We start from the raw sequence: 12,084 nt of genomic DNA on the forward strand, positions 1-12,084 counted from the left end.
TGGTCATGCTGTCAGATTTGTGGGTGCTAACTGCTGGAAACTTACACCTGAACTTTAAGAAAAATCTATATCCAGAAATGGAGGAAGCAAAAAGTCACATTATTAAAAGTTTTTCCCAATGTACCCCCTAAGCACATAGAGATCCCACTTGAGAAGCCTCTGGAGGCAATTAATCTGTCACGGCAGCTCTGCTCAGGGTTATTTTCTGAGCTTCTAGATAGAAAACTATGAGGCAGATCCTACTGTAGAAAACCAACATCTATTGGAAAAGCTTGGTTTGGGCCTGCCAAATTGGCATGTTCAGACTGCCCTGAGCTGTTTCTGGGTACTTCAAACTGGAAGAGTCTGTAGATATTTGCTGGTTTTACAAAGAGGATCTTTTCCACTTCTTTTTGCGTCATTATAGCAAAAGTGTTGTGTTACCGAGGATCTTGCAGTGGGACTCAGAGTGGCAAAGCAACGTGCATCTTTGTCCCTGAACTAAATGGAGGTGATAATAGGAGCTGTCTTTAAGGGGTGCTATGCTGGGTACATTGATCTGAATCTGTATATAAAATCAAATGGGTTGGACTTCTTAAGGGCCTATTAGCCCTTTTTTTTCCTTATTTATATGAAAAAGTCAAAATAATAAAAATCAAGTATAAATTCTCAATGAGAATCACTCAACACATTCTTTGTTAGGGACAGCATGATTGAAAGAGAGGAGAAACTGTTAGAGGAGGCTTTTGTCAGGCTTGTTCCGCGGAGGGTGCGAGTTGCCCCAGCCTTTCCCCAGTGGCTAGCTTCTGCCAGCTGTGAGCATCACGGTGCCTCACCCCCTCCTGCCCTGCACCCCGCGCCCTCAGGTTGCCTGCTGCCTTGCTCGGGGAAGCAAAATAAGTCCCTGAGCCTAAAGAAGGGAAGTGAGGAGGGCAGGGACTGAACCCAGCATGAGATCAATGGCTGTCTTGCTCAGCTGGGGGACGCAAATGAACAACATATGGTTGCTGATGTCTAATCGCTACTTGAAATGGTTGCCAGTTCTGCTGCTGCTTAATAAAGTGTAAACATCTTTACACAAAAGCGCCATGGGTCACTCTTGTACATATACCATCAGTATTTCAAGTGGCTTTATTTCAGTTAGCTGTTTTGGCTTTTCTTAAAGTGCGGGTTTACAGTGACATATAATCAACATATTTTAAGCAAATAATTCATAAACACAAAAATATCTCTAAGATACACAATGCATGCAAAATCATACAGTCAGACTTTGGAGCTGCTCTTCAAAAGGTACTTCTCTTTTAATATATATGTTCACTGGCTTAACTGAAGCTAGAAATCAAGCTAAACCCACATGTGTTTTTTTATGTTGTCAGTTACAAAGCACCCCTCTCTGAATTATGGTAATTTCTGAAACAGTTTAGTGACCAGTGAAGTAATTTAGTGTTCATGTAAATTCACAAAGGAACTTCAACTGCTTATTTCAGCATCATTAATACAGAAAAAAATTAAATGGAAAGTTAGTTATGGAACCTTTCTTTTGACCCAGTTAAACAGTGTTTTGACTCTTCTAAATTATATAATTTTATTATTATATAATTTCCTCTGTGCTCTGAAACATTCTCTGTGACTTAGAATTTTTGTTAGTGTCCATAGGTCTCTGCCATTTTTTGAACATCCTTTGTTGGTATTTTTGTCCTGGCACTTAACATCAGAACACAAAACACAAGAACTCTTGGCTTAAATCAGTGCTGTCCTGTTACTACCGAGCAGTAACAAAACGTATGATTCATATGTGCTATTATTAAGCAGCATCCCTGTGTTCGAGGAGGGAACCCCTTCTTCGACCCATATAAAGTAAATTCAAAGCAGATGAGAGTGGTTTGGTGAGGACGTAGGGTTTTTAATGCGTTTATTTTTCTATGTTACTGCTCATTGCAATTAAGTCCAACAAAAGGAACAGCACTGCTGATACTAATCCTCTTTTGATATTACTTTGGTGTAGTGACAGCATATGGTTGGGCTCTTTGTTTTGTTTTTTTTAATCAAAATGCATGTAAACAAGCTCTATAAGGAAGACAAACTTTTTCCTACATAGAACAAAGAAAATTTTGATTTATTAAAGAAAATAATAGAATTGATGAGAGAAGAAATTTATTTAATGTGAAAAGGAATGAAATGACCACCGTTAGGATTCATTTCTGTGAGACATACATGGAGACATTTCTGCCTAGAAGACAGTGTCTCAAGCTATGTGAGTTCATACTGGGAAACAGGAATTTACAGAAATCACAAAAACATGACATAAGCATGTTATTTGCTGGCATGCTCTAAAGCATTCTAGAGGAGTCGGCCCTTGTTCTGTGGGTTTGTCCTGGTGCGGAAGGATCTTCTCAGCTACAGGAGGCAGAGGTGCTTCCTGCTGGGATGAGAAAGTGAAACTGTTTTGAGCAGCTGTGGCAGACTCTAGCTCCATGCACTCTTTCAGAGCTAAACTTTGTTATTCTGCTGCTTGGTGCTTTTATACCTGCTTGGGTTAGCCTTCTCCACAACTTTTTCTCCAGAGCGCAGCAAGGTGTTCTTTTTCTTGTTTTCTTCACGCAGCACATCATGCTGCCTTTTCAGCACTGGTTGCAATAGGGAAAGGTTACTACTCTCAGATTTTTTCTCCCCCTGTGAAAACATTTCTGCAGTTCTTAAAATTATAAATCAAGTTTTGATCATATTTTACTGCTTTATTATTTTACTTCTACCCTTTATTTTACTTATCACTTAGGGTTTTTTAACTTCACATTTGCACTAACAGTGCTGAAAGTTCCTGTTTTCTAGTATTTTTGGAGGAGTTGTGTAGCTAATAAACATATCAGATACACTTAGTTCTTTCTAAAATAATGTTTTTTATTATTTACTACATTGTCAGGCTGAAAACTTGGGAGAGAATCTTGACAGACTGGCTCAATTCGAGGACAACATGGTAAATCAATTACCTATGTATTTCAGCAGAAAAAACATTCCTGTCCTCCTCATTGGGTGTTGCGTATTCTCTGACCGGGAATAGATTATGTGATATTGTTTGCCACAAAATGCAAGGAAAAAAAAAATCTTACTTAAGTAAAAGAAAAAGGGATATTCTTTCATCAAAGTATTCCTAATTTATTAGTTTCACTGCATGTCCATGGAACGGTTTTGAAGGAATGCCACAATGACAACCACTTTAATATAGTACTTCCCAGAAAAGTTCAAAACAGTTGGTGGAAGGTAAGATGTAGTCTTAAATCCAGAAGTAACTGGAAGTGCTGATATGTTGGATATTTATTTGGAATCATTGGCCTTTATCACTCTTGACGTGTTAAACGAAGAGAAACAAAGCTGCCTGTTTGACAGAGTTCATGAAAAGGTGCACAGGTCGGTTTACAGTGGGTACCACTGCAAGTGTGTGTTCAGTCTGGGATGGTATGGAGCAGCCCTTGTAGTGCTGTGCTGTGTATTTTTGGTTAGAATGGTGTTCCTAACACATGGAAGTTTTGGTTACTGCTGAGTGGTGCATCAGGGCTGCCTCTCCAGCCTCCCATGTCACTGCCCAAAGGTCAGTAGGCTGGAGGTACGCAAGAGGCTGGGACCTCTGACACCAACTGACCAAAGGGATATTCCGTACTGTGTTCCATACCATACTTTAGCAAAAACAGCTAAGAGAAAGGTGGATATATAGATGTCTTCAAAGGGACTTACAGTTTTACCCATAGTTAAATTTTCCTGCACGTAATCTTGGATTTGATCATACAGTGGCCAAATAGTATATTAATGCTATAAAAAATATGTGAACTTTGTACATATACTAATTGTTCATACCTGACCCAGTCTACTCTGGTCTGACCAGTTAAGGTCATTACTCTTACCGCAGAATCACAGAAGGTTTCGCTTGGAAGGGACCTTCTGGACACCATTTTGTCCAAGCACCCTGCTTGAGCAGGGCTACCCAGAGCCGATTGCCCAGGACTGTGTCTAGATATTTTTTTTCTAGATCATCTCCCAAGGATGGAGACTCCATGACCTCTCTGGGCAACCTGTGCCAGTGCTCAGTCACCCTTGAAAGTGAAAAAGCGTTTCCTGATGTCCAGAGGGAAACTCCTGTGTTTCCGTGTGTGCCCATGGCCTCTGGTCCTGTCACTGGGCACCACTGACACCACCACCTGGCTCCCTCCTCTGTGCCCTCGCCCTTCAGGTGATATATAAATAAATAAATAAATATATCTATAAATATATATATACACACACATACCTGATATATATCTATAAGATTCCCCCAGTCCTTTTCTCCAGGCTGAACAGTCCCAGCTCTCAGCCATTCCTTGTAGGAGAGATGCTGTCCCTTAATTGTCTTCATGGCTTTTTGCTGGACTCTTTCCAGTATGTCCTTGTTTCTCTTTTACTGGGAAGCCCAGAATGACACAGGACTCCAGGTGTGGCCTCAGCAGCGCTGAGCAGAGGGGAGCAATCATCTCTCTCAACCTGCTGCCAACACTTCTATTGCAGCCCAGAACGCTGTTAGCCAAAGGCACATGGCAGGCTCATGTCAAGCTTGGTGTCCAGCAGGACCCCCAGGGCCTTTCCTGGCAAGTTGCTGTCCAGCTGGGTATCCACCAGCATGGTGGTTGTTCCTTTTCAAGTTCAGGACTTTGGCTTCCCCTTCATGAGCTTCCTCTCTGCCAGTTTCTACAGCCTGTCTAGGTCCTTCTGGATGGCAGCATGACCCACTGGTGTATCAGCCATTCCTCCCAGTTCAATGTCATCTGCAACTGTGCTGAGGGTACACCCTGCCTTGTCATCCAGGTCATTAGTGAAGATGTTAAGCAGATCTGGACCCAGTGTTGAGCCCTGTGGCATGTCACTAGTCACAGAACTCCAACTAGACTTTGCAGTAATTACCACCCTCTGGACCTGGACATTCAGCTGGTTCTCAGCCTACATCACTGTCTGCTTATCCAGCCCATAAATCAGCAGCTCATCTATGAGGATCTTGTGAGAGACCGTGTCAAAGGCCTTGCTGAAGTCCGAGTAGGCAATATCCACTGCTCTCCCCTCATCTACCAAGCCAGTCACTTCATTGTAGCAGTTTATCAGGTTGGTCAAGCATGACTTCCCCTCAGTGAAGCCATGCTGACTGCTCCTTGTGATTTTCTCATCTTTAAGGTGCCCAGGAATAGTTTTCAGGATTAGCTGCTTCATCACCTTTCCATGGATGGAGGTGAGGCTGAGCAACCTGTAGTTGTCTGGGTCCTCCTTTTTGCCCTTCTTGAAGATGCAGGTGACATTTGCTTTCCTCCAGTATTTAGGCACTGCTCCTGGTCACCATGGTTGGCCAAAGATTACCACAAGTGGTCTCACGACATCTGCCGGCTCCCTCAGCACTCATGGGTGCATCCCATCAGGTGCCATGGTCCAGTCTGCTTAGGTGTTCTCAGACCTTATCCTCTTCCACCAAGGGTACATCTTTCCTGCCCCAAACTTTAGCCCCTGGTCTCTGGGACCTGGGATACCTGAAAGCTGATCTTTCTAGAAAAAAGACTGAGACAAAGATGACATTCAGTACTTCCACCTTTTGGTTTGAAGTGGAGAGAAGATACATTCTGATGTGTCACGTGCTGTACCCTCATTTTAAAGTCCATCTTATCAAAGCATTGCAGCACTTAGCCATAGCAAGCTGTAACTGCTACTACGCTGTATTCCACTTGTTTATTCTTGATACATACTTCTTATTATTATCTATTATTATTTGTCTATCTAATTATTATTATTATTCAGCCAACCTGCTCCTCAGTTGGCAGTTACTTACCTGATTGGTGTGGAATCGCTTCAGTCTTCTGCTTTTTCCTTTTTCTCTTTTATTCAAAAGGCAAGGCTCAGTTAGCCTCATTGTTTTCTCTGTAAATTTCTGTAAGTGAGGCCACATTTAGCTCTGCTATTTCTGAACTTAGATTTTAATAAATCCTTTTTACAGTTTAAAAGGTTGATTGATTTCCTCACACCACCTATAGCTGGCATCACTGAGTATGCCATGGGCTTTTGGTTTGGTTGACAGCGGTATAAATTCTCGTGTGGAATTTCTGTCATGTCCTTTTTGTTATATAAATGAAGAGAGAATGCTGTAAAATTTCTGGTAAAAAATTGCAGTGAGGTGATAAAAGTAAATATATTTAGTGTGGCTCCAAACAAACAAAATTAAAATCTTCACATTTTCAGAGAAGATAGTGATGTTGAATATCACCACTGGGATAAAGGCAAGATGGTGAATAGACTTAGTGGCATGGACTGAAGGTTATGGCTACTGAGGCAGGAGGAGAACCCAAAGACAGATGCATTCATAGGTTGGAACAAAAAGGTCCCCATTCCTAGCTTTGAGAGTAAAGGCGTGATACCTTGCAGGTCTCGTAGCAAGTGCTTTTAACAAATCCTTCATTTCAGAGTGCTGCTGTGTGACTGGGAAATAATACATACTAAAAAAAAAAATATCTTGGCAACTGCAGGCCCGTTAATTCAATCTCAAAAGCATGTAAGAGTTTAGAAAATAATTTTATCAAAAGACATAGTGATAAATGAAGTGGGCAATAAGACTCCCACGTGTTTATACTTAGATTGTGCCAGACTAGTCTGATAGTTTTCTTTGATGAGATAAATGCAGTAAAATACATGATATGTCATATAATTAGTAAAATAGTAATAGAGGAGGATTAGTCCAAGAACTCAGATGTGGGAAGAGGCAGACTAGTGGGAAAAGACAGCTATGAGAGAGGGGTGAATGAAGAGCGGTATGTCACTGATTCTAACGGACTAGTTTGTAGAACAGAAAATAACATGCCTGGGAAAAACGCACTGATGGCAGAAAGCAGGGAAGCACAGACAGAGTGAAGTGGTAGCGGGGTATAGTGTAGAAAGATGTGAATATCTCTGAAAGCTGGCATGCGAAATACAGGGATATTTCCTGGAACAACATGAGAAGTCATAACTTGTAGGCTAACAGCAAAACATTGTGGCAAGAGTTAGTCATCCAGAAATGAGAGCTGTGTGTACTAGGTGATCACTAAGGTATTGCCATATGTTAGAAATGTTTCTATGGTATGTAGGGAGGTATGAAAACTGTTGGATGAGAATCTTGTGCGATGTCTGCAACTCTTCTCCATCCAACCCTGAGTACCTGTTTTCACGAAGGACAGAATCAAAGTGGCACCAGTACAGAGAACAATTAAATTGCTGTGCAAGCTGCCAAGGGTTTTGCACAAGGGCAGGTTTTCACACATGTGAGTATACATTTCAGAGTGCTGTACATAGGATTACTTGGAGAAAGAAACTAAATTGATCGAAGTAGGTTCTGTATTCATGGCGCTAAACTGCTTTTGCTGTCCAGCCCAGCTTGGGCATCTCTACGGAGTGCTGTGCTGTGCAGCGGTCGGCTTAGCCTTCCAAAATGAAGCCTGATGGACAATACTGCTGCTTTCCGTGAATTCAGGATAGTGCAAACCCCAAGGAGGAGGAAATCCTGTTTAACCCAAGAGACTTCCAACAGAAGAAAAAACAGATATAAATTGACCATGAATAAGTGCAGGCTGGAAACTAGGAGGTGGCTCTTCACTAGCAGAGGAGTGATGTTCTGAGGTAGCCATACTCTTCTTCATACAGGAGTGTGCAGTTTTGTAAATCATCTGGTTTTATTCATTTATAGTTTGGTGTTGATGACTTAGGTTGAATACCCAGGTGCTAATTCCCGTCAAGTAATTGCTAGGTAATAGTTTTAGAGTTACAAAGGAATTGCAGTATCCTTTGATTAATTAATGGAGTAAATGACTGTCAGATGGGAACCCTGTCAAAACCCTTTTTGCTCTTCAACAGAAGTGCATCAATTTATCATCTCTTATCTTTTAAGTTTTATTTTTTCATTTTGTCAAGAGGAAGCTTGTGAGTGACACGATATCACTGTAATTTTGAATATGGCACAGAACTACTACAAACATTAACAAAAGTAGCAGTGTGCTACTTGACTGACATAAGTCACTTGTTATCCTTCAGTTACACCATTTTGGGTCAGGATTGATCACCCTGACAAGGACCAGGAAGAAGCATTATTTTATAATCTCAGCATAGAATCAAATGGTGGGTTACAAAGATTGTTCGAAAAGTGGCATTTAAAATCATACAATCTCTGTAAAAAGAGCTCTGAACAACTGGTATCAAAAGGAACACATCCTATATATATATATATATATATATATATATATATATATATATATTTAATGTTCCAAAAGGGAACAACTTATTCCAATATACGGTACCTATTTTGCTTATTAAAGTAATAGGTTTGTTATTACAAAAGATTGCCCACTCTAGTTAAAAACTAAGCAAAGTACGGAAGACATGAGGTAGTTAGGTCTAAGGAACAATTTATTTGGAAGGTACTTTTTTGTACGTTTCCCTTAACTGCCTCAGATATTATGAGTGAAAGGTCTATTCAGTGGCCTGTGCTCCACATATTTCTACTAAATTGCAGTGCATTGTGTTTTAAGCTGTAAGTGCCAAAGTAGCCAGCATTTGTCAGAACAGCGTAGCTAAACTACAGTTGCTTCTCCCAAATTCCAAAATAAGGCCTGCCATTTGTTTTCTGTGTTATAATCCAATTATCATTTGTATTTTCTGCCCAAGAATCAAGATAACCAGTATATGAAAGTAACATACAAATGTTTCTTTGCCTTTTACCTTTTTAACCTTTTATTTTTTTTTGTCTAAAACACTGTAATGCCACTAATTACAATGAATTCTTAGATGAGTGATTACTTCAGCAGTGTTCCTGTTTTACTTTTTCAACAAAAGTCAGTATCCGTGAACGGTGTGCATTCTTAGCAGGTATTTGGACTCTTCACATTATTTTGGTTGGAAACCTGTTGACATTGTGATATACTTCTTTTTAATATACAAAAAAGTAATTTTTCTTGAAACACGGGAAAAGGCTAGACACAATAGGAATTACAGATGCAAAGTGCTTTCAAGCCAACATTCCATCCAGAAGGTGATAAAAACATGTTTCCAGGACTCTACCAGTCTGCTTGTGTGTTTTCATCCCTTTGTCCCTAGCCCAACAGTCTGCCCTTGACATATGCACAACCCTTCAGAGAACAAACAGTGATAAAGCCTTGCCACCCAGATGTGTGTTGTATTTTGCTTGTTTTAAGTAGAAACATTTGCTCAAGTTTTAGGAAAAGTACTGCTGGTATTGTTTGAGCTGGCTGGTGCTACAGAGCTGTTCACACAAACATTTCTTGTGTTTATCCCTAAATGGAAGGCAGCTAATGCGCACAGGTTTCAATTGTGTTTAACCCACTCCAGACAATGGCATTTGTTTTAGCAGTGTCAGAATTTGGCAAATAGCAGTCTATATTAAGCTGTGTGTTAACCTCTTAATAACTGAATGGTTATCTGGCCATGGTTAGGTGCCTGTTCCCAGAAGAAGGCTGATGAACCCCACATAAAATACTGAATTTTTTCGATAATGAAATGCATTTCATAATTGCTTTTAGTCCAGTTGTTGCAAGTTGCTTATTCTTATTATCCCATGTCATGGTCAGATAACATTGTCTATCTATCAATATACAGACCCTGCCTCTATAAGGATGTTTTTATAGTGAAGAGACTGTATAAGGGTTAGGCTACACCATACATATATTTCTGTTGTAAATACCATGTCCAGGTGTATGCCATATTGCCTGTACCCTTTAACTTCCTTTGCCCCCTCATATGCTGATGTTATATGCATAAAATCAGTCTGCACAGCCCACAAATTGCTGTTGCTAACCACTCAGTGGGCTGTTGGTCAAAATGGTAGTATTCCTTGTAAAGGGAAATAAAGATCGTCAGTTATTGCAGCTGGTTCAGTAGGTAAATTGAGACCTTTACGTGAACACTTCAATTCATTATGAAGTCTGCTTGTACAACTATTTCCTTTGTAAAGAAATCCACAGAAGACTGGGCTAAAAGTTTCTGAGTTGTGTTTTAATTTTAAATTTGTTTTAATTTTAATTTGTTTAGCGGTGTTCATTGTGGTCACAGCTGGAATACCTTTGTTCCTTAGACAATGCATTGGCTGCCTAGCTGGCCAATGTGTAGTCCTTTGACGTCTGGTGTGCACAGAAAACAACTTGTATCTGACTTGTAAGCGTGAAATCCTGGTCTGCTCTTAGGCAACAGAAGAAATGCTTACTCCCTTTTTTCTAGTATTGCTATCTTATGTGGTGGGGTATAATATTACTACATGACTGACAGTCTGAAGACAGCAAATGCCTCTTAAGTTCATTTACTTGATAGAATTTCTGGCCTTACTGAATACAGAAGATAATGTCTCTTTTTATTTCATGGAGGAAAATCTCCACTCTCGGTCACAAAACTGGTGTCCAGTATGCATGGCAGTCTAGGGAACAGTATAAAACAATAAATATTAAGTCTCTTGATAGTCTTTTCAGATCTAGATGTAAGGGATAGTAGATTGTCTGCAAAAAGTTTAAAGCTAGTTTTGTGGCTGACAGTGTTAAAAAGTCACTTCTTTGGAGTGAATATTAAATGTCCAGTTATCTCTCCTGAGTCTCTGGAATGGTAAATGAGTGTGTATTTCACTTCCAGACTGAAGGTAGGTGTGGGTTTTGGTTTTGGTTTTGGTTTTTTCTCACTGTTATTACTGATTTGTTTGTTTGTTTAATTCCAATATGTATGCATTCATTTTTTCCTGCAGATTTCATTTCTGGCCTCTGCTTACATGAGCCAACATCTTTCAGAGGAAAGCTGCTCTGCCCTTGCATCTCTTACCCATTACCTTTACCTTTGCCAGTTCAGCTGGATGCTTATTCAGGTTGGTCTCTTAGTCTTTCTCACCCCTTCCCCAAAACCTCTGCAAAAGTAACTGAGACTGTGCTTCTATTATATCACATATATTATATATATATATATAGAGAGAGAGAGACATACACATACTGTATCTCTGCAACTCAGTGCTACTAAAGTCAAAGCATTAGATGGTCTTTATTAAACCTAGGGTGTCACAGCTCCAAGGGTAAATATTTGGACTCTCTAAGAATTTCCACATCTCACTTCATCCTGTAGAAGTCTCTGCCTCAGAACACCAAAGAACTGGTTTTGTTGATAGTTTTTCTAAGCATCTCTTATTTGGTCTTTTAAAACAGTCTCTTACAGGTGAATGTAAGTGTAGATGGCACTGTAATTTTTTGAGTCAGTAGCATTTTAGTCATTAGACTTGTATAATATGACAAACATACCTTCATAAACTTGCATTACAATAAGGAGTATATACATTCATAAATATTGTCAGAATTTTCATAGAATCATAGAATCGTTTAGGTTGGGAAAGACCTTTAAGATCTTTGAGCCCCTCTGTTCAATGCTCGAGCACTGCCAAGCCCACCACTAAACCCTGTCCCTAAGGACCATGTCTACGCATCTTTAAAATTCCTCCAGGGATGGTAGACCTTCCCGGACAGCCTGTTCCAATGCTTGACAACCCTTTTAGTGAAGACATTTTTCCTAACATCCAAAGGAAACCTCCCCTGGAACAACTTGAGGCTGTTTCCTCAAGTCCTAGTGCTTGTTATCTAGGTGAAAAGACCGACCCTCACCTGCCTACAGCCCTCTTTCAGGTAGGTGTAGAGAGCAGTAAGGTCCCCCCTGAGTCTCCTTTTCTCCAGGCTAAACACCCCCAGTTCCCTCAGCCACCCCTCACAGGACTTGTGCTCTGGACCCTTCATCAGCCCTGTTGCTCTTTTGACATATTATAGAACAGTAAATGGTGTAAAAACCAACTGTCATAATGTGAGAGACCATGAACCATCAAATTTGTGGAAAATTATCAGTTGAAAATTAGTCACAATTACAAGCTGTGAGGTTATTTTGAAAATATGTTATCATGCCCTACTCAAGAAATTTGTATTTGGCCCTAAGGTTTGAAATATCCCATTTCTTTGTTATTTTAATAGGATTTGTCCATAACAAATTAATTACAGCACAAAACTGTATATATATGCAGCTCCACACATTACCATACAAATCCTCTAATAT

General features: G+C 40.0%; 1 protein-coding gene across 1 annotated transcript in view; it reads left to right on the forward strand.

Moving 5' to 3' along the window:
• ADGRV1 (adhesion G protein-coupled receptor V1) overlaps positions 1-12,084 on the forward strand; it is a 292,864-nt gene that overhangs the window by 192,787 nt on the left and 87,993 nt on the right. Inside the window, exon 85 of the mRNA XM_040578910.1 lies at positions 10,748-10,864. Coding sequence (XP_040434844.1) covers positions 10,748-10,864 — 117 coding nt within the window. The remainder of the gene's footprint in view (positions 1-10,747; positions 10,865-12,084) is intronic.

This window comes from Falco naumanni, chromosome Z, assembly GCF_017639655.2.
Source record: "Falco naumanni isolate bFalNau1 chromosome Z, bFalNau1.pat, whole genome shotgun sequence".
In the NCBI taxonomy this organism is placed as follows: domain Eukaryota; kingdom Metazoa; phylum Chordata; class Aves; order Falconiformes; family Falconidae; genus Falco; species Falco naumanni.